The sequence below is a fragment of the Centrocercus urophasianus genome, unplaced genomic scaffold (assembly GCF_019232065.1).
Source record: "Centrocercus urophasianus isolate 14NV4802_14NV808 unplaced genomic scaffold, USGS_Curo_1.0 seq_16, whole genome shotgun sequence".
NCBI classification, from domain to species: domain Eukaryota; kingdom Metazoa; phylum Chordata; class Aves; order Galliformes; family Phasianidae; genus Centrocercus; species Centrocercus urophasianus.
Window position 1 is genome coordinate 22,070,379 of NW_024884711.1, and position 27,333 is coordinate 22,097,711.

The window sequence follows — 27,333 nt, forward strand, 5'->3', positions numbered from 1 at the left end:
ATGTATTTCTGGAGGTTATTATCCTTATTCATCCTAAAATTTTAAGATATGTTGACATTAGATGTACAGAAGACATCTGTGATGATGACTTGCTTTGGAGAAACATTTTCTAAAAATTGGCATTAGAAGAGTGGTAAATGGAGCACAGTCTGTCATTTGCAGCATGTAACTTTTAATATTCAGCCATCTTTCTTGGCTAAAGAAATATCTGCTAGCAATTTGAAGTCTGCTTCTGCCTAGGTTCCAAGGGAGACCAGGGGCATAGCTAAATACTAAATAGATTTTTAAGCTGAAACAGTGAAGTGTCTGAGAGGAATAAAAGATACCAAAGAATGAGTACACCAGAAACTTTTTAATGTCAGATATAACAAGGGTCTTTTCATTTTCATTCTGCACATTAATCTTCTAGAGAATAAAAATGATATGCCAAATTAGTGTGTTTTTATTATTATTGTTTTTATTATTATTATTATTATTATTTCTTCCTTTAGTTCACTGTTTTTATTTGTGGGAACATTCTTAATTCTGTTTTGCTCTGATACCTGAATAGACTCTTGAGAAAATTTCATTCTGTTTGTGCATTGCCAAGGTATTGCTTTGGGCAGAATGTCTATATCTTTTCTCCTTTTTTTTTGTTTTCTCTTCCTATGTGTATTTGTCTTCACAGTTTTCTTTACTATTTTCTCAGCTATTTATTTTTCTCTTCCACCTACTTGACTTTATTTACTCTTTCCACCATTCTCCCTTAGTCTGTCCCTTCTGTAAAGAGCCATAGAATTATAGAATATTCCAAGTTGCAAGGGAAGCACAGGCATAATCATGTCCAATTCCTGGCTTTACACTGAAAAACCAAACCATTGTCAGATGCAGAAATTTAATGAATGCTAAATGGTATAATTGTGTTATTGTAGGTCTCTCCAGTACAGAAATTTAAGATTTTGAAAATTAATGCAGCATATCAGAATCTCAAGCAAGTTTACAAAGAGTACTTAGATCTTCATTAGACAGTAAATATCACTATTCTTTTTTTCTTTTATTTACTTCTTTTAACTTCTTTTCTGCTGTGAATTTTAATTCAGTAATTTCTTAATGGTATGCATACATTATTTTGTATAGCACCTAAGAAAGCTTGTTGAATGCTAATTTCTGATAAAGGTACAGAGATGGACATTTATGAAGTGGAAGTTAGGTGTAAAATATATCTTTGCAGTCAGGTACCTCTGATTTCCAAGACTAACCCAGAGATGTGAGTTAAGGTGAAATGTAATCAATTTTGCATCTACTGCTGCAGGGCAAAGTGTGTCACCACCTCTGATTTGCAGAGATATGATCTTCAAAAATATATTTTGTCTAACACCGTATACCTTTCATACAGTATCACTGAACAAATGGCCAGGGATACTTAATGAACATGTAGTGTAAGCTAATAGCATTCTAGTCATATTAAGGAAGATACATTTAATAAACAATAGTTCTGCAATGCTCACTTTCAGGACAGGCTATATATATTTAAACTGTTCAAATATCTAGATGTTCCAAGTAGAGGAGAACTAGCTAGACTAAAACCATCATCTGAATTTGGTTATAAAATATTCTGAGTTTTACACAGAAACAGATGGAAATAGATATATAGAAATGAGATCTCTTAAGAGTTTTGATTTTTTTATATATTACAAATGATTGTTATGTACTGGCTGCTTCAGAAGAGAAATGTTAGCTTTATTTAGAAGTACAAGTTAAAAACAAAGCTGCTAAGATCGGCTCAGATGAAAATGGCAGTGACTGTATTTAATATAATTTTTTAAAATTGTGTTATGTGAGAAATACATATAATTATGCCATTCATTTGAGAATTGTCTTATCCATGTAAGTATTAATTTTCCAGCTGCTTATTAAATATTTGAATTCACTTTTATATGTACTAAGGGTTTTTTTTATAATTACCGTCAACTTTTGCCAGCAGTAAATGTGTTTAAGATATGATACAAAAAAGGGAAGATGGTAGGTCATTAAAGTTTAGGATGTTGTAGTATATATACTGCAAAAGCCAACTTTTTTGCTGAGGTTTTGTATCTTCTGCTGTAAATATTGGCATAAATGACACACTTCATAGAGCTGTGGCATATGTTGCTTTTAAAGAAAGTCATTTTCTCTTACTCAGTGAATTGAGGCTTCATGTTACTCCCAACAGACCATGTTCTTTCCCTTTCCAGCCTCTCAGGGCTGATGACTTATCCAAACCAAACATCTGCTTTTCCATTCAGTGCAATTATTCAGTGTGTTACTGGGGGCAGATGGTTGTTAATCGGCACATCATTAATGTGGCAGACCACTCTTTTTCTAGCTTTAGAAAGGTCACAAGGTGTTAAGTTCCCCTGTTCTGTGCTGACAAGAGATGAATTTTTTCATTCAGTTGGATATATATATATATATATATATTTAATAACTGCAGCTTACTTTTTACAGTTGTGGAAGAGGCTTTTAATTAAACCTTCTTTTGTTCAAAAATGAATTGCTTCATGGTATAAGAATGATAAAACAAGGGATGGGTTAGTCAATTACACTATTGCTGTCAGAAATTTTGAATGCTGAAATCTGATGAATGTGAATCATAATCAGATAGTAGTGAGGATGCTCAGCTGTTACTCTATCACAGTCTCCAGTTATATGTGTCAATTTTCTGCAGAATTTAATTTAGCCCTAATTATGAAGAAATCTCTCTATTCAAACAGTCTTGTCAAGTCAAACTTTGGACGATGTAAATGAACCAGATGAGGGCTTCAGGGAGAAGTGGCAGAATGACACGCTGAAGAGATTTCACTTTCTTTTCCATTCACACAGGTTATATTGAGGAAGCCTGTATTATTCCATGTCCTTCAGACTGCAAGCTCAGTGAGTGGTCCAATTGGTCTCGCTGCAGTAAATCCTGTGGAAGTGGGGTAAAAGTTCGGTCAAAATGGCTCCGTGAAAAGCCCTACAATGGTGGAAGACCCTGTCCTAAGCTAGATCATGTCAATCAGGTAATTTTATTTATATTTTCATTATTCATGTGGTTTTTCCATATCTTGGAAAACCCTTTTAGCTGTATTGTTGGGTTATTATTTTTTTTAAATGTAAAAAGGCTACACAAATATGGGGCAGATGCATGTAGATTGAGATTGCTTAAATTTCGTCAGCTGGCACAGAATCTGCCTTCATTGTTCAGTCATCTGCAAGACTTTAGTACATAATCTGAACTGTAGAGACAATAGAATATTCTTTAATGTACTTGCTGAAGACCATATTTCTGAAGATAATTTCTTAATAACGGGTGAAGTGTTTCTCATTACAGATGCTAGAGCTACTAAGATTCTTTGCATCCTAGACATCCTAGATCTGAAAATAATAAAAATACTTCGAACACCCAGAATATTGTTTTTTATGGCATTTTAATCAATTAAATCCTTACCTTCCAAGTATACCTGCAATGGCACATCAGTTCAGGAGTGTGCTTCTGAAGTCAATCTCCACATTGTCCTAATAACCACAATTGATTTTTGTAGAGAAAAATCTGGCTGCCCAAACAAAATCCTGTTCAAGTGATACTAAGCCAAGAGACACGATCTTAGAGTATACTGGTAGTGCTTTGATGAGGAATGAACATTTAGTCTGTGGGAATAAGTTTAGCACTAATTCAGATCAAACCTCCGAAGTTCACAGAATCACAAAATGACCTGGGTTGGAAGGAACCTCAAGGATCATGAATCTCCAACACCCCTGCCACAAGGCCACCAACCTCCCCATCCAATCTGGCCTTGATCTTGGCCCCATCTAGGGATGGGGCATTACAGATACAGAACATGGTGAGCTTGTCTGACGGCTCACCTAATGCTAGTATGAAGTAAAGCTGTAGTATAGCGCAGTAGATTGGTAAACAGCTGTTCATGTTCTCCTGTTTACTTGAAGAGTTTTAGAAAGGAAAAAAAAAAAAAAACCCAAACCCTTTCAATTAACTTACAATTTTCAAAGTCGATTTATATTAATACTGTTGTTGAATTTAATTTACTTTGCAAAGGCATGTTGAATGACCACATGATCATGACCACATGATCTTCTCTATAAATGTGATGTCAATCTACATTTGAATAAAATGCATGTACTTAATATTATCCTACTGACGTTTTGCTACCACAAAGTGAAATGGCTTGTTGTTCTAATTTTCTGCTTTAGGGAATGTAATTAATTTTAATTTATAAAATATGTATTAAACTTAAACTAATAAACTAAGTTTGTGATCTGATCTAGCAAAAGATAGACTAGAACATGTGTTGCTGAATTTGGGCCGGCCCATAAGAATCATTAGGAGGAATATTATTAGGATAAGGAAAAAATATGTTTCAATAGCAAAAAATACGTAGTCTATACAGAAATATTTTCATTTCTTTAATACTCGTACAGAACATGACAGACTCGTTTTTTCCCTGCATCTAAGTGATTTTGCTAAAGGTCTGTTGGCCTTTTATGTGCAACACTATTGCCCTCTACAGGTGTTTTGATTTGTTGCAATGTGAGGTTTTCCAAATAATCATAGATGATTCATAATGTAATTACTGTTAAAAACAAAAAAACAAAAAAACAAACAAACAAAAAAAAACCAAAAAAAACCCTCCATGAGAGAATTACACATATAGTATAGTAATGTCAAAAAATTTAGAGGTTATATCTTTCAGTTTAAAATACATTCATTTTCTGGACATCTCAGAAATGTTCAGGGCGTGTGCCTACATTCTATTTATCAAGGAACAAGTTAGTTAATCTAAATCTATTCCAACATTCATTTGTCTGGAAAACTACCGAAGCTTCAGAATATTTATTTCATATGATTGGTACTGTATGTACATATAAATATATAAAATATGCTTAGATGCATACATACATAACATAGTGGTTAGATAGGGTCTTTGGTGGCCTTAGATACAGGGGATATGATGTACAGAGGGGTTATACTGTAGGTAGAAAGCTAAGAAATATTATTTCTGAGAAAAGCTTGCAATATGAGGTCTAGCTCATGGATGGGAAGATGGTAGGGAGCATGCAAGCAATCTGTTAGAATGAACATAAAAGGCTCTTTTAAAGGAGGAGAAAATAATCCATCTTCCAAGACCATCATGAATAGAATAAAAAGCAGTAGGCTTAGAATGCTGCAAGCAGATTTTGGTTAAGCCTTGGGAAATTTTTCTAGTGGTAAGACTAGTGAAATATGGAAATAAAATGCTTAAGATGTTAAGTTTTAAGAGCTGGTTACTCAACATCTATCAGGGCTAACATAAGCATGACTCTTTTGGTGGAGAATGAGCACAGTAAATGGAAGATGTCTCATTTAGCCCATTTTCTCCTATGTATTCCTGGGTCATACATGCTGAAGTGGCCCCTAAACCATGCTCCAGCTGAGTGCAGCTTACTCTGAATTCTGTGAGGTTAAAAGTCATAGTAATATGACATAGCAATATACAGTCAGGATTATTATAAAATTGCATCAGTGGTCTTCAGAGGATTTCAAGTGAAGAGACTAATCTGAGATTGCTAGAGGAAATAAAAGGATAAGGGCATCCCTCTTCTCCTTGCCTCCAGGTATTATTTTCTCAGTCATCCAGCACATGGATACGCGCTCCTTACACTTACCAGTTATTGTGGCCTGCAGTCATAGTTACAGAAGTGCAGTTAGGGTCAGGAGAACATCACTAAGCACATACATGAATATACAGGTTTTATGTATTTTTTCTTACATCAACCAGAGCAAGATATATACAGATATTTTAATGAATTAAGGCTTCACTATTTTCGTTCTGGAAATCCTCAACAAAACAAATAAAGTGCCTCTTCTCAGGCACTTTATGAGAAGAGCAAATTTGAGATCACCTGATGAAACTGAATGTCTACAACTCTATGGGATACAGAAGATTGGCATCCCAGGGTCCTGAAGGAGCTGGCTGATGTAGTTGCCAAGTTGCTATCCATCATGTGTGAAAAGTTGCAGCTGTCAGGTGAAGACCCAGGTGAATGGAAAAAGGGAAACATCACTCCCATTTTTAAGAAAGGGGGAAATGAGGACCCAAGGTACTAGAGGCGTGTGAGCCTCATATCTGTGCCTGAGAAAATCATGAAATAGATCTTACTGGGAGCTATCTTAAGGGACATATGAGATGAGGAGGTGATCCATGACAGCCAGCATAGCTTCACAAAAGGCAAATCTTGCCTGACCAATCTGGTGGCTTTTGACAATTGTCTGTAGGTTTGACAATGGTCTCTGTAGGTTCCTAAACTAACATTTCTGTTCTTCTATCAAAATAGTGTTCCTGACATGAACGCTGTCTTATTTAAAACAAAGTCTTAGATTCTCCAGAAATTCTTGTTTTGCTGACCTAATACCCGGAATGACATGTGAAGTTAGCTGATATAAGCTAATTTTAAAGAAAGGGACTTTAAGTGATCTGTAACATAATTATTAGTAGTTATGTTTTATGAAGTTCTATTTTATTCCAAAGAATACATCTTCAAAAATGCCTCAAAAAATAAGGAAGATCCAAGAGGAAAAGAATGATGTGTTTTGCTTTTCAGAAGTCATAGAGTATTGTTCGTAAGGAAAACAAAATGAATGCTTCTTAAGTACCTATGTACTCTAATCATTCTTTTTATCTTTTTTTTCTTTTGGGTTCATGAAAATACTTTCTTCAGGCTCAGGTAAGAGATTCTAAAGCAGTGAAATAACCTTAACAAGGGCTCCCTGATAGTGCTTCAGTGCATACATTGTCTATTTGTTTTTCTCTACAGTGTATCTTTAGGAAAACATACGGAAAATTTACATATAAATTATTATACAAGATGCTATTCAAAGTCTGTTTTCAAATCTGTAAAAAATACTAATGCTGGTATTCTTGTAGATATATATCAAGTATTTTATCCATATTATTATTACAGCCTTTACAGCAGCAAGTTCTATAGATGTCTAATTAATTACTTTCATTATTTTTATCAGAAATTTCATTAACTTTTTTTTGCTTATATCTCGGCATGATCTCTGTTGCATGTTTATCTTGACTGTGTGCAATGAAACTGACAGTCAGTGTGGATTCCAGGTATATGAGGTAGTTCCATGCCACAGTGACTGCAGCCAATACATATGGGTTACCGAGCCCTGGAGCGTCTGCAAGGTGACCAATGTGGACTTAAAAGAGAACTGTGGAGAAGGTGTTCAAACAAGGAAAGTCAGGTAAAATAATATTGTTCCTCTTTCAATCTAAAGTACCTCTTGGCACATCCATCAACAAGGAACATTTACATTCTGTGCATTTTTTTATATGGCTGTCATCATGTATAAATATTCTTTTCGTCTCTTTGACTTACTTGAGTTTTCATAGATCAATATTCTGTTACTTCAATTACTTTATTTTTTGTGTGCTGACAAAATGTTAAAATGCTTTAAAAAGCATGGATTATAGTCATTGCATAAAATCCATGGCAAATGCAGTTTATGTGCAGTTCTTTTTTCCAGATGCATGCTGAACACTGTGGATGGTCCTTCTGACACTGTAGAGGACTACCTGTGTGATCCTGAGGAGATGCCACTTGGTGCTAGAAAATGCACACTGCCATGTCCAGAAGACTGTGTTATGTCTGAATGGGGATCATGGTCTCGCTGTTCTTTGGTAAGCAGTGTATTCATATATGAATTATTGTGTTAAGATGCTGAACTGAGCACTAAGTACATATGTAAATATATGTATTTACTATCATAATTTACGCTTAGATGCAAATAAAGCTGTGCAGGTATTTTTCATTCAGTGAAACTGTTCCCAAAAGTTCATCTTCATAAATAAAAATATCACAAATGGACATTCTTCAGTATGGGTAGGTTCTGTATCGTGAAATCATTTCTTCAGTGGTTTTTGCCTAGCTTTGATCCTCTCTGTTGCAGGAGAAGGTAGCCAGTATACTGAAAATATCACTGTTCTGGAAAGAGCAAAATTTGTAGTTGAACACAGAACGATAATTTTGCATCTTTTCTTGCCTACCTGACAGGAATCTCCGAAGGAAATGCCAAAAACTTCAAACATAAAAAAAGTTTCAGGACGTCTGAGTATTCAGACTCCAGTGCACTGCAGTAGGGCATTTGCAAAATGAGCTTCTAAATATCCAGTTTGTGAATGAAATCATTTCAAAGCACAATACTGAGATATGAACTAGTTGGGAAAATACCATGGTGTTATCCAATTGAAGGATATTTCAGCTTGCTTGGTACCAAATTTAAACAGCAGATTAAATTCGTTCTGAAGTAAAAAGGAAATAATTTCTCATAGGCAACAACACAAGCCTGTTATTTTAAATTTACATTCTGTCAAGAGGTTGTTTGAAAGGATGTTATAATATTGCATGGAAAGGTATCAGGTTGCCATAATATCAAGATGTTTCTAATTTCTCTTTCAAGCCATGCAATGGAAGCAGTGTCCGTGAAAGGTCATCTGAATCTCTGAGACAACCAATGGAAGGAAAGTCTTGCCCTGCTGCCACTGAGACAGAAGTCTGCACTTTGAACAAAAACTGCTACCACTATGACTACAACGTGACAGGTATTTGAGGTCTTATCATCTAGTGACATCATCAGACTATGGCTTAGTTCCATTCATCTCCCAGGACAGTTTTTTCAGCTTTTCATTCTTATCCAGAGCTATGAGTCTCATACTGAGGACTGTTGCAGTCTGTATGATTCATACAAAATATTATTGAAGACTTTGCAGCTGGGATGTAGGGTGCATACTTTAACACCAGGAAATTTATTTAAATTATCATTTTGTTAATTCCTCAGAAGCTGTGCAGATCGAACTGAATATGAACAGTGCCTGCTTCCAAAAGCAAGTAGCAGCTGGCTTCCCTCCATGAGCGTTGCATGTGTAAAAGTTGCTATGGGGATTATTTTATGTCAACAAAATTATAATTAAATGGGAGACGGGATCATTATGAGTTTTATCTAAAATGTCTGCTACCCTACTGAATTCCTTATTTCCAGACTGGAGCACATGTCAGCTCAGTGAGAAGGCTGTCTGTGGTAACGGAATCAAAACACGGATGCTCGATTGTGTTCGCAGTGATGGCAAATCAGTTGACCTGAAATACTGTGAGGAGGTGAGTGAGTACCTGTAAGACTCTTTCTACTAATGCTAATTAATGCTGAGCCATCTACCGTCTACAGCATATAACACATCATTGCCAGCTGTTTGACAACACTACTCACGGATTGTTAAGTACCTCTGAAATGAACTATGCCATCAATAGTGATTTTTATACAATTTCCTTTTAAGTGCCTCCATGAAGGTATGCTAATTATTATGTCCTGAAGGAAATGACTTAGAAACAATAATTAATAAAGTAGAATAAAGGCAATAAATCTTAATCAGTACACTAATCATCATTCTAATTTGATATAATGTCTGCATGGAGCTTTGGACAGCTGCCATTATCAATCATTTACTCAATGTGTTGGAAAATATTTCTCACGTGCCATTCTGCAGCTGGGTTGATTGTTAACTTCATGTACTCAGCTGTGCAACACAAAAGGTACCCAGATTAGTGTGAAAAAATGAGCAGTATGGAGGAAATATTAATGAAATAGGAGCATATATAGAGGTTTACTCAACAGATAAGAAATCTAAAATTTTGAAAGAGCCATATTGCAAATGTTCAAATTAAATTCAAATTTGACAGGACTATTTTTTTCTGGCATTTGTCCATCATTCTAAGTGTTTTCAGTCACATAGAGGTAGTAATTTGAAGTAAAATGAGAAAACAATAGAGAGAAGTTTTCAGTTGAGACTGGTACCTATTTTTGTGCCAAGTTCCTCCTTTACATGTAGATTTTGGGATTATAATCTAATCTAATATTTGGTTAATTTATGCCTCAGGAAAAACATCAGAGTTTAGTTACCCACCAGCAGGTTTATATGAAATTAATATAGGAATGCATTATTTTAATGTTTCAGGGCATTGAAAGAAAAGTATTGCTCCTGTGGGTTTTTTTGTAAGAGGCAGAAGTATAGATTAATTCAAACCACAACATGATATAAAATATCCATCCCATTAGAAAAAAAGTATGTACTTCATTAGATATTTAGGATAAATATATTTCTTATACCATGAAGCCCTTAAATTGTTTCTATTGTTAACCGAAGAATTTAAACAACCTTTAAAATAAGTAGTTATTTTTTACACTGGAATCTCATTACAGAAAACCTCTGGAGCTCTCCTGCTCCAGAAGAAATGAGAGCTTATTACTCAGGAACTATCTAGAGCAACAGAGATAACATACGGGGGTCTCAAAAACTACTTGCCCTAAATGACTGGTGAATTGGCATCAAGGAATTGGAGTTCTTGCTTTACAACAGCTACTGTGACACAGTTTTATTTACCTTTTTGATCTGCTGTACCATGTAGAGGTACATCCTTGTGTAAAAGATCTGATCCACTCCTCAGTCACACTGTTAAGACTGTGTGTTCAATTCTGGATGTGTAAGCAGTGGTACAGCAAGGTCAAAGACTGATCCAATAAGTGTGAGGAGTAAAACCAGTTAACCTGATAAGCAAGAAGGCCAGGCTGTTTCAGTTTTACTGGATCCTTCAGTCTAAGGATGTGAAAGTGAACTCTTGTGACCTTCTGGGTCAGAAGAGGAGAGTGTTGAAGAAGTTATCAAAACATGTATAAAGGTACTATACACTTTTCACTAATCTAATCACAAATGGTCCTTTAGTTTTTGTTTTGTTTTGTGGTTGTTTGCTTTTTTTTTCCTTTTTTCTTTTTCTTTTTTTTTTCTTTTTGTGGGGGAGAGAGGAATCTGTATTTTTGCATTATAAAAGCAGTACAGAAATATTGTGTCAAGTTCAAAATAAGCCGTATGTGGTTAGAGAGGTTGATGGTAGAACACTAAGTAATTCTGTAATGATTTAGCTAATGGAATTTCCCCTGGGCTATCATAAAATTTTATATTGACTGTATGAATAAAGCGAAAGTTCTATCTAATTTATGTGCAGATCAATTTACAGAATTATGATTCTTATTATTATATGCAAGGAAGGGAGATCAGACTAGCTAAACCTATTCTGATCCCTTAAAAAATGAAGGTCTTATTTCCTTGATAATACATGGTTCATAAAACTAATAAAAGCCTTGTATTAAAAAATCCCTTCATGTTGTCTTTTAACTATCACCCTTTTCATTTATGAGCATCAGTGTCATCAAAGACTGAATTTTCTTCCAAGTTTCCATTTTTTTGGCTATTGCTTTCATAACACATTTCATGTGATCCTGTGTTTCTTTTAGTCAATCTGATAAGAAGCTGGCCAATCATCCTGATTACTGTCAGGCTAAACTAATTGGTAGAGCTTATTTCCAAGTCCTAGTTATATTATCATAGTTCCCTTCAAACTCTCACAGTAATAATAGATTACTTGGTCTCTAAAAAATTAGCATGTCACAAGTACTCAAATTGTATTTTCATATTTGAAAATCAAATCACCTAAAGCAAGTTGGCTCTGTTCATTCTCAGATTTAGGGACTTAGTTTTATTCATTTACCTGCAATTAAACATCAGAAAAGACTAGAAACCAGCAATTTTGTCTGAATCAGATAGCAAATGCAAAATGTTTTGATTTTTTTTTTTTTTGCAAATAGTCTGTCTAACAGATTACATGATTAACCTCCTACAGAGGTTAATCTGTCACATGAAACATAAACAAATTTTTGATTATCACAGGATTTATGGTACATGTTGGTCTGACAATCTGCCTCCCCTGTCATATAAAGCCAAAAATAAAGGACTCTGTGCTACTATTAGGTGTAACTTAAGTACTTGCCGTTCACTCATCAGAAACCACAACTCATCCATAGCTTGTCCAGCAACCTGTTTAGATCACATTTCCAATTTTTTTCCAGTCACATTTTCTAAGGTCTGCATTATGAACTCTGATTCATCAAAGTAAGGAGAGGGATGAAAAAAGAATGTGGGATTAATATCAAATTAGAGCAAACAAATTGTTCCTCACATCCATTTCAGCAGCATGTCAGTGCCTAACACATGTGGCTGGCAGATCCCTAGGAGTAGTCTGGCCTTCAACTTTCTCCTCTTCACCTTTAATGTCTTGGACTTTTGCTTCTCTAGCTGCCAAGGTCCAGCTGAGAAGATCAGTCCTAAAATAGAACATTCACGTTCATTCAATTGCCAGAAATCAATTATGTAGATTTTGAGCCTTTGGTCAGAAGATTTGACCCAAAAAGCAGACTTCAAAGACTATTTTATGGTTTCGTAAGTATCGAAGTTCCAGATGACCCAAAGTTTCAGATGTTGATGTGTGCAATAGCTGGATAATCAAGGTTATAGTGTAACAGCAAAAAGCTGTGAGCTCATTCTTTGATGTATAATGCAGAACAGAGGTCTAAAATCTCGTTTGTCTCAATATATAGTACTACAAATGCAAATTTAAGACTTGGTGAGTCTTCCAGGGTAAGACATTTTCAGTACTTGTGGTAGTTTATTTATGAAATGCATGCTAATTTTGTGCCTAATTATTGCTTTATGCTTGCATTTAAGTAGAAAATTGTGAGTTTATTTCCTTTTTAAAGCCTTAACTGCTAGTTTCATGCCATTAACCTTTGCAGTTGTTAAAATTAATAGGTTTTGAAAAGCCTAGTTGGCTTTTTTAAAAGAAAAACAACACATGGCAGGATTTGTCTACTTAAAGATATCAGAAGCCTTCTGGAATTCTAAAAGGTGTTAATGAAGATCAGGGTTCATTGATGAAGGTCAGTGAATAGGACCATCTTTTATGCTGGGAAACTGCAGATCTCTTCATATTAGCAGAATTGATTTTCCTTTGCATTTTATATCATACCTTTTATAACTCATTTTGAAGCTATGCATGTTGCAGGAGTTTTTATTGTCATGATAATATTTATGCCACCAGTTGTATTCCATCTTGTGTTACGTATTCTCATGAGTATCAGCCAGAATATCTCTTCCTTCTTGACTGGGGAATATCTGGAGCACAGGACTTCATAAGAACATAGAAATGGCTTTACAAAATCAGACCCATGCAGACCACTGTCTCTAAACACAGACTGGCACTTCCATGTGGGGATTGCGTCACTTTTTAGTGTTTCACTGAATTCAGCCCCTAGAACTTAGTACAGAACCTGTATTTGGGAGAGCATGCGAGTCTGTTCCCACATTGCCTTTCCTCATTCTCTTACACTGTCTGCAGTTTTTGTATCAAAGGTACTGGTGAAATCTTCTTGTACAGAAAGGCGTTTTTTGTTTTTTCAGAAAAACACATATTGATGTACTTTTTTTTAGAACAAATCATTGTCACTGTCTGTTTACAGTGTCAATGTCATGTCATTGTTATTGCGTGCAGTAGTATGGATGGTTTTATTGTGTGTAATAAGATTACAAACTACGTTAAAAACAACAGCAAAAGCCTACAAAGAAACAAATGAGAGGCGTAAGCAGATGTCAAGGAAAGAATAAGACAGAGAAACATACACAAGTTTCCATCTATTCTCTCATCCTCCACCTGTTTTTAGCTCTTGGACTGTGCTTACCAGATGTAGTTTCTGAGTGTTTAAACCTCCAGATTCTGCCATTAATTTGTTCAGTTTCTATTGAGCTCTTAGAAACTTGCTTCATCTGCAGTCTTCTACACTGTCAAATCTATGCTCAATCTCTTCCTTTTTTTAGTTTTGAACTCAGCTCCTAGCATCAGTTGCTAAGTAATACTAATTTCAGAATAACATTTTCTATGACAGGGGCCAGCCTTGAAATGAATTAAGCTGTTAACGCCTGATAGTTATTATTAATATATTATTATATATTTTATATAATATAATAATATACATATATATAATATAATATTATATATATTAAGATAAATATTAAGATACACTCCTATTTCAAAATACTTTAATGACAAATCATAAACTGTTTTGTCCCTTACCTATCGTACAGTTGAAGACTAGAGGGCCTCCAACTGCATAATGCACTTAGAATTTAAGACAGGCCAGAGAGAAGATTTATCAACTGTAATCAGAATTAGAGAACATTTGGACAGCATCTCATTCTCTATGCCAACGTTCTCTGCCAAGTGTTTGCAGAGACTCAACATACGTGCTATTTCAGGAGAAAGAAAGAGTTGAAGAAAAACAATCATTCAAATGTTAAAAAAAGCCAGATATCTATTCTTGGAAGGGAAGGACTGCAGAAAATCAATTATATATTAACAAAAATTGGGAGAGATGAACTGCTTAAATAGCTTGTTCACTGCTAGTTCTGAGAAGGAATCAAATAGAAAAATGTGACAATATGGAGAAATGGCTCTCGGTGGAGTCTGTAGTAATGGCACACCCAGTGTTAGCTTAGAAGCAGAAGGTAGAAACAATCAGATTGCTAGGTTTTAGTTGAGAATAGTGTTCTTTTAGTTAGGATAAACTTCTTAGCCAAATCTCTCAAATCATAAAGACCCAACAGATGAACTCAATTAGAGTTTCTTGTAGGTCCCTTACAACTTTGAATATTCTATGATTTTATTATTCTAAATATTAATGATTTTACCACCACAGTATAAAGTAAAAATACAAGCTGAAGCCCTCATTTTACAAGTTATTATTTAGAAAATATTTATTTAAAATAAGATTTGAGAATATATTTGAAAGTCAGTATATGCCATTAGGACTGTGTTGCCATGCTTTGTTGCATGCTCAAGTGACCAAAAGGGCACATGACATCCTGGCCTGCATTCAAGGGAGGTGATCCTGCCTCTCTACTCTGCACTGGTGAGACCTCACCTGGAGTACTGCATCCAGATGTGGAGTCCGCAGTACCGGAGAGACACAGACCTCTTAGAGTGAGTTCAGAAGAGAGCCACAGAAATGATCCAAGGAATGAAACACTTCCTCTGTGAGGACAAGCTGAGAGAGTTGTGGCTCTGGGGAGATTTGATAGCGATCTTTCAGTATCTACAGGGTGGCTGTAAGAAAGAAGATAAGAAAATCTTTAGCAGGGTCTGTTGTGATAGGACAAGGGGAAATGGTTTCAAACTAAAAGAGGGGAGATTTAGATTGGATATAAGGAGAAAGATTTTTATGATGAGATTAGTGAAGCACTGGAACAGGCTACCCAGAGAGGTGGTGGAAGCACCATCCTTGAAGACATTCAGAGTTTAATCTAGCTGTAGCTGTCTCTGTTCATTGCAGGGGTGTTGGACTATAAGACCTTTAAAGATCCCTTCCAAGTCAAATGATTCTATGATGATCAGAAGTAGTGTGGCCAGTAGGAATAAGGGATTGTCCCCACATACACAGCACTGCTGAGACCACTCCTTGAATATCATGTTTAGTTTTGGTCCCTTCACTACAAAGAGCATGCTGACTTGGTTGAGTGCGTGCAGAGAAGAGCAGTGAAGTTGCTGAAAGGAACAGAAAACAGGACGTGTGAGGAGTAACTGAGGGATCTTCAGTTTTTAGTCTGGGGAAGGATGAAGAGAGACCTCATTGCTCTTTACAATTACCTGAAAGAATGTTACAGGAAGAAAGCATCAGCCCTTTTTCTCAGGTGATGAGGAATATTGTGTTAGGAAGCTGTCTTAAAGGCGTTTAGGTTAGGTACTGATGAGTATGATCAGGCACTGGAACAGGCTGCCCAGAGAAGTGCTGGAATCCTCATCCTTGCAGGTGTTAAAGAGGCAGGGATGTAGTTTAGTGATGGGACCCATTCCATCAGTTTTGTGGCTGGACTTGAAGAATTTAAAGATAGTTTCTAACCTAGGTTATTCTATGATTCTGTGAAATGAGATTTAAAATAGCTTAATTGTTTTACTTATTATTTAGGAATTATTTCATGTTTACTTAAAGCTTACTTGTTTCAAATTCACTCTGTCCAAATGCATACTGAGCACTGCTGGCACAGACTGAACATTACATGCTAATTATTGGATATTTTCTTCTAGCTTGGTTTGGAAAAGACGTGGCAAATGAATATATCCTGTGTGGTGGAATGTCCCGTGAATTGTCAGCTTTCTGACTGGTCGTCTTGGTCTGACTGCTCTCAAGCATGTGGCCTTACAGGTCTGCATATAAGCTTGGAATATTTTAAAGACTGAGTTTTCTTTCCCTTCCCCTCCCTGTTTCCTTTCATCTTCCCCTCGCCCTTTCATTTTCCTTTTCCCTTCCCTACACATAATTCTGTATTAACTCAGGAAAAACAGCAGCAAACTCCAGATGAATAGTCAGTATCTCCACAGAACTGCCATAAGCATTTTATCATCTTCAGAGAGAGTATTCTTCCCCAAGCTTCTGAACTGGGTATTTACTAATTTTTTTTTGCTATTACAGGAGTAATCTGAAATCCTGATCAGACATCCTCCTTCATGCAGTACTTCATGCTGTACTGAACACACAGTGTCTGACTCAGAAAATATAAAATAAGAAAATCCATATAACAGGCAAGAGCCAACAGATTTGCTTTACTGTCCAATTTGTCAAATATGAAAAAATTACATTATTCAAACACTATGCTTTTCACCAACATAGAACCATCTTCAAGATTAAATCAGCCTAGCTACTTTGCTATTACCTATATTGCTGTTTCTCATTTGCAGGAAAAATGATCAGAAGAAGGACCATAAATCAATCGTTTCAGGGCGATGGGAGGCCTTGTCCTTCTCAGATGGAGCAATTCAAACCCTGTCCAGTAAAGCCTTGTTATCGATGGCAGTATGGTCAGTGGTCTGCATGCAAAGTAGAGGTAAGACCCACAGTGGACATTGAAATTATGGAGCTAGGCATGTTTGAAATATGCCCGAATATCTGTTTCAAAGCATTGTAATCAGTTTACTTCCACATTTTTAATATAAAAATGTGAAGATTTATTTTTAGTTCATATTTGTCAACGAGTATAACAAAGTCCTACAGACATTCAAAGTAGAAAGGTAAAGTTTGGTATTTCAATGACATCTTTGCTAATAACTGAAATCCTTAAATTGTAAAAGAGTATATGTGGTAACAGATGAGCATCCTTGTTGAAAAAAAACTCTTATCCTAGAAAAGATCTTCTCTTAAGATACTGCTATGATTGCAATTTAAAGCACAAGCTAGATCCATACATTAAGAAACAACGGTGACAGCATATTTTTTGTTTGTTTCAAATGTAAAAAAAACAATGTATTTTTATTTTCCCTACTCAAATGAATATGTATTTTGGCAAAAAAATAATAGGAGATGCAATGATATGTAGCTCAAATTCAGTCTTTTGATACTGGTACAGCATCCATATCCTCCTTCCCCAGGTTGCTCAGTGTGGAGAGGGCACACGAGTGCGGAATATTTCCTGTGTGGTTTTTGATGGATCCACTGAAGATGTAGGCAAAATAGTAGATGAGGAATTCTGTGGAGAAATAGAGCCTATTATAGATGGTAATAAAAAGATGGTCCTTGAGGAAACATGCACTGTTCCTTGTCCAGGTAAGAAAGCTATTCAAATAAACATTATATTTCAAGATCGTTTGGTTTACTCCTTCAGCTTACAGTTATCAGTATCTAGGATTAGCCACAGACAATAAAATGTTTTTCACATACTTTACTGATAGGGCAAATGGCCGAGTTACTCTGGTGGTGGATTCACTACTGCTTACTATTAGATTTTAAATTTTGCTGAGCATGAACCTGTTCTTCAGCAGTCTCACATTTAGCCAGTAAGAATAACTGCCCTATGGGGATGTGTTAATGATAAGTTCCAGCTAATGTTTCCAAAAATCACTGCTTGCTTTCCTATTGTGTATACATCAGTTCTTCAATTATTCATTTCTTCACATGCTCTCCTAATGTTGGCAAATAAAATACCTTCATTAATCAGGCATCTGGTCAGCACAGTGCTGATTACATCTTTCATCAGTACAGTAGAAGGTAGCTTTAATTTTTAATAGCTCTTTCACTGACATAATGAGAAGTAAGAGGTTTATTAATGAGTCTGTGTATAGTCCATTTGATACTGCATCTTTTATAAAATGGTCTGTTTATGTTATTTTGAAGATCTTCCTTAAATTTTCTTTAGCCAGTCTCACTAATTTATCTAACTAGTAGAATTCTATTTTTTTCCTTTTTACTCCATAAAATTACGTTTTGCAAATCTCTGTTATACTACCCTGGAATAACTGGAATAGACATTTTAATCACTTTCTCATTTCCTATTCTTATAAAGAATGTATCAGTAGTAGTTTTTACTGCCTGTTTAAAGTGCTTCTGCATGAGGATATGTGACAATCTTTTTAAAACTCCACAATGCTTTCTCTTTGTAGTGTCAAACAGAAGTAATGAATAAGATGTATAAAATTAGCCTAAGGTACACAGTGTACAATTCCCTAATATTCGTTAAATCCAAGCATTGTGTGGAGTGTCATCAGAAATTGAAAATGAGTCTGACCTTATGGGAATGCTACAGAAACCTATTCTGCTTTCCAACAAATAGACTATCATCGTTATTATTTTCAGCCTCACAGATGCTTAGAATAACTCAGAATTTCTAAGTTTTTCTAAGTCCTACTCACTGTCATGAGCTCGTCACATACGTCAATGATCTTTTATCTTCTAATAAAAATTCAGGGGACTGCTATTTGAAAGAGTGGTCAGAATGGAGCCTTTGTCAGCTAACCTGTGTTAATGGTGAGGATCTTGGCTTTGGAGGCATACAAGTCCGATCTCGGGCAGTAATCATTCAGGATTTAGAGAATCAACATCTTTGTCCAGAACAAGCTTTGGAAACAAGACCATGCAGTGGTAAGTACCAAAATACACATCACTCTTCCTGTAATAAACAAAATACAGAACTACAGTATGTTTCTTTTCTTTCTGCTGAGGCTACCAAAATTAGGAAATTATGGATTTAGTGGACATAGAAATGCACTTAACTTTTTATTTTCCATATATCAACTATGTACCAGAAAAACTTGGAAAATTTAACTATTGTATGTTTCCACTTCAAACACATTTTTAAAATCCCTTTTTAATAATGAAATACCTTTTCAAGATTTGGGGAAAAAAAAATAGTTGCCTTATCTGCTTGATAATTTCTTAATTAAAAAAAAAAGGATATTATGATGCATAACAAAATTTAGAATCCTGTCTGCTCTTATCACATGACAATGACTAAAAAGTTTGTCCTACTGCTAGTACTAAGCAAAATACCTAAGAAAAGACATTTCTTGTTCATTTAGACACCAGACAGATGAATAAAAAAAATTTTTTTATTGGGCAACTAAGGTACAGAAAGACTTCATATTTTATCCCAGATTATATGAGATGTGTACAGTGGAGTAGAGATGTGAAGTCAGATACAGCCAAGCCTACTTTACCATACACTGGAATAGTAACTAAAGCATAGCTTTACCAAGAAAGAAAGCTGACTCCTAAATGACTTTTCACAACTGATTGGCCTCATCCATTATGAGGTTGTTGAAAATGTCTGTTTTGCTCGATAACTATATTGGTCTTACTCCACATGCAATGTGTTTGAACATTATTGTTCAGTCCAGAAGACATCTGTTCTATTCTGTATGCATCCAGTAAGTGCAGACTTCTGTGTGTACAGTACGCCTTTCTGAGTTGCTGGGTGAAAGAAAGACACCATAAAACCCATTAAACTTAATGTATGCTGTCTACTTGCAGCTAGTGGTAGGCTGAAGTCTTTTCATTTAATCTCTTAAAAAATGAATGTCTTCTGTATAGATGGCCACTGCTATGAATACAAGTGGATGGCTAGCCCCTGGAAGGGATCTTCTCGAACTGTGTGGTGCCAAAGGTCAGATGGCTTAAATGTCACAGGTAATTGTTTTACATATACACAAAAGCCTGGAAAATAAGTGGATAATACATTTTTTTCCCAAAAATGGGATTAATTTTTAAAAATAATCTGATAAAAATGCTTGTTCCTGATCTATGCTGTTGTGTTGAGTCATCATGTTTTTGCAGACTAAAAACGTCAGCTCTGTTACAGAATTATATAGCATGTAACAGTAAAAGTAAAAACAAGTATTATCTTCTATATTTGATTTGCACATTTTATATTTCTACAAGCATCTATATATTTCTAAATTTCACATTTCTAGCCCTGCAGCAAAGTAAACTTTTATGTATTAAAGTACAATGCAGATACAGAGGCAGAAACAGATGCAGTGATTGACAATAACAGACATATATACATTCTGAAAATTATAACAAATTTTAATAAATATGTTAGTATAAATTTGTTACTTTACATCAATGACATAAATTTATAGCAGTATAGTTTAGTAGACAGTGCTTGGATGGAGTTTCTTTTGACATAAACTAAGCTGCAAAATATCTTAAATGAATGACTGAGGTGCCTAAATTCCAGAAAATCTACATACATATTTTATTTGCATGAGTTTATTTATCAGAATTAGGAATTATGCAATGCATTTGTTTTTAAAAATATTTTAATATCAAGTATGGTGGTTATAAACGCACCCTCAATTCCAGCTCCTGTCAGGTCAAAGGTTCTGATTCATGGTAGAATACATCATGATTGTCTGATTTGTTACTAGGAATAAATTCTTTGTATCATTTTTACAAGGTGTTGAAATAACTTTTGGTAGTACAAAGTCTCTTTTCTAAGTGTCATTTTGCAATGTAAAATTACTAAAATACATCACCTTCACATCAGATGCAACAGGGCATCTTTAAGCCACAATTTTTATTGATATAACCATATGAAATTATCCATTAAATGTCCTAGAGAATTTTAAATTTCTCACTTTGGAAATTAAGGCTCTAAGATATTAAAAGCAAAGTATATTTGTAAATCATGGTAATTCACTTATGAATAATAGTTCATTCTGAATACAGCCATGTGATAAATTTCAAAACTTTGTTATGCTGGCAGATTTTTCATGATGCTTTCTTGTATAAGCATAAATAAATGTAAGTGGAGCTGATTCTTCTGAAATTAAAGTTCTGTGAGTTTTGCATAACTTAACGGGGCCAAGTATTTATTTTCTGATTCTAAGCTTTGTTTATTCTTCAAAACTGCTTTAAATTAAATGATAATTTGGCATTCATAAAACATGGGCATGCATGAAAACTAGGAAATAATAACAACAACTATAATAATAAATTAGTATTAATTACCTAAAGAATATTGTAACAGAGAAACAAGACTATGGAAATCACCTATTTAATAAGGAAAAGTGATAGATCTAGATCTAGTCTATTTAGAATGCCAGAGAAATATGCATTAGCATTACTCAATCTAGAAAAGATGGAAATGGCAAGGCAGATAACAATCTATCAGAAAGACAGATGTTAAGAGACCAAAATTGAGATGAGAATGGATGGTTATGGGGGTAAGTTAGCCTCTAAAGACTTACCTTATTAATTTAATTAAATTTCCCTAGCCATATTTATGAAATATTTGAGAATACACTCACCTCAAAGGAGAACTGCAATGTTGCATGAAAAGAGTGGGAATCTATAAGACTGAGTAATAAAATAAACTGAAAGTTAATTGAAGAAGTGCTAGCTCACATACTTGTCTCTTGCAGTGGTAGGACATTAGCATAATATAATGCCTGCCTTGATAATCCAATTTAAGGAAAAACATTCCAAGACAAGCAGACAAGAGAAAGATGGGAAGTTCTCCACTTTGAACATCTTAAGTGATTATTGTCTTAATAACAGGAGCAAAAGCCTACCAGAGAGAGGAGAAAATGAATCCATGCACCTTTCTAAATGCTGATAGGACCTCCATGGCAAACCAACCTAGGTTCTACATTGTATCTCTTTTAAGAGGTTGTTCTGTATGTGGTTTTAGGTTGTACTTTTCTGATTTGAAATGAAGACAAATGGAAAATTCCAGGGACTGTGATCAACTGTTCCTATGCAGTACAAAACTGTTTTTGATATATCATTTCAAAGAAAGTACTTAAATGTAATGTTCTTGAATGAACTTCTCTTCAGGAAGTATACAATTATGAAGCAGACTGTGAATTCACATTCAAAGTTTTTTTGAACATGGTTTGTATAATCTGTAGTATTGAAAATCTGGAAGTGGTAGATACACATGTATGATTGATTTGAATGGAAGTTATTTAATTTGATCTAGAATCAACCCATATCTTAGATGACTGTATTTCTTTAATGCCTTCTCACTGCACATCTGGATCTAAGATAGTGCGCTTAAATTCAGATATTGTTTTCGTGAGTCCTGCTCCTATTTTAAGGCCTTTGTTTATTTATTTCCTTGTACAATATTATTGTGCTGAATAGTTGTTTTTTACTTGAAGGTGTTGTTTCCTACGGCGATGAAGCTTCTATTTTCTTCTTCAGCTATCTTGGATGACTGATACTTTATTACATAGATTCTCACAGGCATGTGATTTATATGCTAGGATGCACAATTTTCCTTTCTGAGGGTGAGAAAAACTGATGGCAACCAGCAGGGTTTACTTTGTTCCTCATCAGCCATCCTGTTAACAATTTGATCTATATAACCACATCTAACTGCATCCGCTATGATTGTGACCAATGTCAGCTATCGGGATTTCATCATCATGTCACACCAGCATAAAAATACAGTTAATTTGGGAGATGCAAGATAAGTTGTCCTGTTGCAGTATGAATGTTTAAGCATGTACTGTATGTCTTTTTGAAAGACAGAGGGAAACTCAATACATTCAAAGTGATTCTAAGTATATTTTGAAGTCAACCTGGCTGAAATGATAGTGAAAGCCTGATTGTGTATGTTGGTCCATAACAATAACTGCGCTGTAAATAAAGATGTAGCAATGAGAACTAGGGCATATAGAAAGGAAAGAAACACTGATAACCACTTTCTATCATAGCATTCAGTGTATGTTCTTCACTTCTGAAAAAGTTTTCTTAGACTAGAATGGAGTATAGTTTCATATGAGGCAAAACTATAACGTGAGAAAAATTAACTAATGAGGAATATCAGAAAACATAAAGTGAATGAATACTTTGTTTTAAGTTTGGCAGCAAAGAGATAGATTAAAAATATGCCTTTATTTTCTTTGTGGACACAGTTTTAATATGCGTTACTAGGAGGGCCCTAGAAAACCCAAATCTGTTTCTTCAAGCACAACAAAATATTTAAACTTACTTATTTGTGCAAATAAAAAAAACCAACTATTTGTGCAAAGGAAAGGAACAAAAAGTGAAAAGAAGATCACTTGCCAAATATTAGTTCTCTAAAATGTGAATGAGTGGAAATCTACATGCTATATCCTTATTGTAGCAATAAAAAATACTTGAGACAAATTATCCCTCCCCTAGCATTAAGAGTAAGAGTCTTAAATTCAGTTTAATAATAAAATGGCAATCTGTGACATACTGTAGGAAATAATGGCACCAGTATTTTCATCAGAGGAGAGGTATTACCATGTCAAAATATGATTTTCTGTCCTACAGGAGGCTGCTTAGTGATGCGCCAACCAGATGCTGACAGGTCATGTAACCCACCATGCAGCCAACCCCACGCTTACTGCAGTGAGGTATGTGCTAATGCATCAGAGCACTAAACAATCCCATGAGGGCTTTCCCACACATCTCTGCATTTCAAAGATTGTGCCAATAAATGTATTTTCAGAGGTTTTTGATCATTGTTTTGATAAAATTAACCTTGGACTATTCTCTACCTCTCAGTTAAGTGTTGAATAATCTCTGTTCATTTGCTATGATACTTCATAAAAGTATATTAAGAGGTACTCTCCAAGCTAGCACTCCTCAAAACAATCTTCTCTTCTAGTCATCCTTGTTGTTATGCTTTATAGCCCACAGAAAACTTGTTTTCCTGCTACACAGTGTAAAACACTTGTTCCCTACAGACTAGAACATGCAGTTGCGAAGATGGATACACTGAAGTTATGTCCTCTGATGGCACACTTGAACAGTGCACTCTCATCCCAGTGGTGGTGATTCCCACCATGGAGGACAAAAAGGGAGATGTGAAAACCAGTCGAGCTGTGAACCCCACCCAGCCCTCCACTAACCAGTCAGGACGAGGAAGGACCTGGTTTCTACAGCCTTTTGGTCCAGGTGAAGTCATGCAATGAGCAGTTCATTATGCTAACTACTTCTTGCAGGGCCTGGCATTCACATATTTGTGATGACAGGGAAAAAATAATCCTTAAGTGCTCATTTAAGAGGACAAACACCTGACTGAAAGCAGAGAAAGGGACAATAGTAAACTGCTGCCATTTTCTGCTGCATACCTAATGACATTTTGCATTCCAAAAGGCTTCTTTTAATTCACGATACTTGTTAAAATTCACAGAAGCTATTCAAAATGTGACTTCAGAAGGGCATTAATAGCAAAGGTGCAAGCCAGGATGTTAGATTATGCCACCATAATTGATAATGCTACTGAGAAAGGTGTGAACAGGTGGCACAGAGATCTGTAAAGGATAAGTATTGCTTGAAGCTTACAGCCATGGCATGAATCATGGAGAAACAATCAGTATAGATATGGCATCTTTTTCTTTCATATCTAAACTACTTCATGTTAGGCAAGAGCTAACAATATTTAGCATAAACACGCTTTGAATCACTAGGAAATGTTTGACCATGTTCTTTAGAGCAGAACAAGCACTCAAGTTGTAAGAAATATGCTCAGAGTTATGCCATTAAAAATATTTCGTAAAGTCTATCATGTAATCAGATTTTCTGATACTATCACTGATACAAATAAAAGTTTCAGTGACAAAATCCTTTCAAAGAAAGAGATTTTATTCTTGTCAAAAATGTCAATTATATAGAAAACAATTAACTAATTTCTTGTCTTTCAATCACATAGAGCTAAATATTTTTACACGCTTGTGTCGTAGTGTTTATTTCTAAGGTTTCCATGAAAGTTTTAAATCTGAAGATTGAAAGCAGTATCTTTACTTGCATAAAAACTAAAACAATGCAAATTGAGAACAGCAGTACTTACAATAAACAGATTAAATCAGATTTGGGTTATAAATACTTTAGTTAGATCCAATTAATCCTAGTAGTATTGACTGTTATTTGTACTTTGATTCTATACATGATACTTCCAAGAGAATGGTCTTTACTCCAATTAGTTATTTCTTTAATCCACAATAAAAATAATTTTAAAAAAGAAATTAAGATTTCCTGGTCCTCTTTAAAAAACAAGACAAAACAAAACAAAAAAAAACCCACAACATTTTAACAAATATGCTGTTTTTAATTCACTCTAATTCCACATTAAAATGCCGTAGGGTGTGTTGTAGCAGTCACAGTGCTGACGATAAGCAGGTACCAGGTAGTTGCATTGAACTTTATAGAACATGGATGCTCATGTGAGTTCAGACATATTTTTTGGAACAAGAAATAGTTGAGAGATTTCATGAAACCTCATGAATGTTCCAGTAATTCCTGGTTTGACTAAATAAGGCAGTTCAGTTTAGATAAAAACAATGACACTCAATTGAATTAATACTTGATTTATGATTGATTGTTTTCATTCCATGATTAGCTAACGTCTAGAAAGGTTTGATTTACTCTGCTATAATCATTTCTTTCAATACAGTTTCCAAGCCTAGGTGTAAAGTAATTCTTCAGCAATCTTCAACAGACTATACTACAGTTCCAGAAAGGAAAGTTTTTATCCTCACAGCTGTCTTTGCTGATTTATCTTGCCAAATAGATGCCATTACCTCATAGACAAGAAATAATCTGTCCAAGGGAATTCAGAGTGCCTGTATGAGATGCGATGTCCATGCTTTCATAATATAAATGACCTCATTAACACAGTTCCCCATTCTGACAAAAAATACATAAATCCATGCACAAGATAATGCCTGTCTTTTCTTCAAGGAGATAGTATTATTTTAAAACAAGCAAACCCGTAACAACCCCAAACCTGTTACATTTATCAGTGGAAATAAACCAAAGGAAGAAAATTATCTGTATATTAATAACGAAATCTGAATTATTCTCATTCCTGCTATCATATCTTTGGATATGTTCAATTTATCTACAACTGACCAATTATTTCCCTTATATTGGTTACTATCAGTTATAATGTCATTATGCACATTAATTTAGTGAAGCAAAAATGTTTTATATTAACGTTATTCGAGTTGTTCATGACTATAACACCTTGCAGAAAGAGTAAAATTAACTGCATACCAATAGCAATGGTTACTCTGAATTAGAATAAATTCAGCATGCTTTTTGTTCTTATCAGAAGTTGGAAAAACATCGGCTGCATTGGTTATGCCTTATGCCTCTACAAAAGCATCAGAAAGCAATACGTATTTTGTCAGAAAAAGATCAGATATGTTTACTTACCATAATATTGAAAATATATGCAAGGCTTCATTGAAGAACAATTTTGCCACTCATGAATGAAATAATTCAGCTTTTCAATGGAATTTTTTTTGACAAGGCAGTAGGCCCCCTGTAAAAGAATGTTTTCAACAAGCAGTTTAGAAATGTGTAAACTGAGTCATAAAAAAATAGCAAATCCAACAGAATTCACTGACCTTATGTTGCAACGTACTCATTTAGGGATCAGAGCAAAACCCCCAAAAGTCACATCACTCTTCCTTGGTTTTGCTAGGATAAGCAAGTGCATCCAGAATTGAGACAAAAAAGGAGAGTGGGATGTATCCATCAGACTGCAGGGATATCGCATCCAAAATACGAAGTGCACAGGCTGGACATAAGTACAGGTCTTATTAGCAACAGGCTATTGCTCTATCCCTGAGCATGAGTTGTTGGGTTTTTTTGGTGTTTTTTTTTGTTGTTGTTTTTTGGGTTTTTTTTGTTTTTTTTTTTTTGTTTGTTTATTCTGTGAGAAGTGGTTTTTCTAACAACAAAACTTGCATATGATATTAGATGAAATTAAAATGTATTAACTACTTTTTGCAATAGTTAAAGTTACGTATCTGTATCTAAAGTTCTAATGAGGTAAAACATATTAAATTTATTTAAAAATGGAAAATTAAATAGCAATGAGAATGAAAATAGTAGACTGAATTCCCAGAGGTAGACTAGAAAGTGATTCTGCCTTTCTATCCTGCTGATGGAGTTTCCCCTTAGCAATGGGCCTACGGTCTGAGCACCCTGGGGCTCTAACTTGCTGCCTTGCTGTTTTTGTCCTGTGTCTCAGCATCATTCAGACTACTGGACTTTAGCTGAAAAGCAGAACAAAAGAGCACAGAGGAGATATCACTCAGTTGTTTAACAGTATTTTTTCTTATTAAGCTGTAATTGCT

At 35.0% G+C, this 27,333-nt stretch overlaps 1 protein-coding gene across 5 annotated transcripts in view; it reads left to right on the forward strand.

Moving 5' to 3' along the window:
* The window catches only part of THSD7A (thrombospondin type 1 domain containing 7A), a 254,779-nt gene that overhangs the window by 222,012 nt on the left and 5,434 nt on the right, over positions 1–27,333 (forward strand). For 3 of the 5 annotated variants that reach the window (XM_042817387.1, XM_042817390.1, XM_042817388.1), the window contains 13 exons: positions 2,842–3,020; positions 6,715–6,720; positions 7,116–7,249; positions 7,532–7,685; positions 8,465–8,606; positions 9,044–9,159; positions 16,024–16,141; positions 16,675–16,820; positions 17,362–17,536; positions 18,674–18,847; positions 19,796–19,891; positions 23,516–23,598; positions 23,932–24,142. In XM_042817387.1, the coding sequence (XP_042673321.1) occupies positions 2,842–3,020; positions 6,715–6,720; positions 7,116–7,249; positions 7,532–7,685; positions 8,465–8,606; positions 9,044–9,159; positions 16,024–16,141; positions 16,675–16,820; positions 17,362–17,536; positions 18,674–18,847; positions 19,796–19,891; positions 23,516–23,598; positions 23,932–24,142 (1,734 nt within the window). The remainder of the gene's footprint in view (positions 1–2,841; positions 3,021–6,714; positions 6,721–7,115; positions 7,250–7,531; positions 7,686–8,464; positions 8,607–9,043; positions 9,160–16,023; positions 16,142–16,674; positions 16,821–17,361; positions 17,537–18,673; positions 18,848–19,795; positions 19,892–23,515; positions 23,599–23,931; positions 24,143–27,333) is intronic. The other 2 variants (XM_042817389.1, XM_042817391.1) reach the window with 2 other exon arrangements.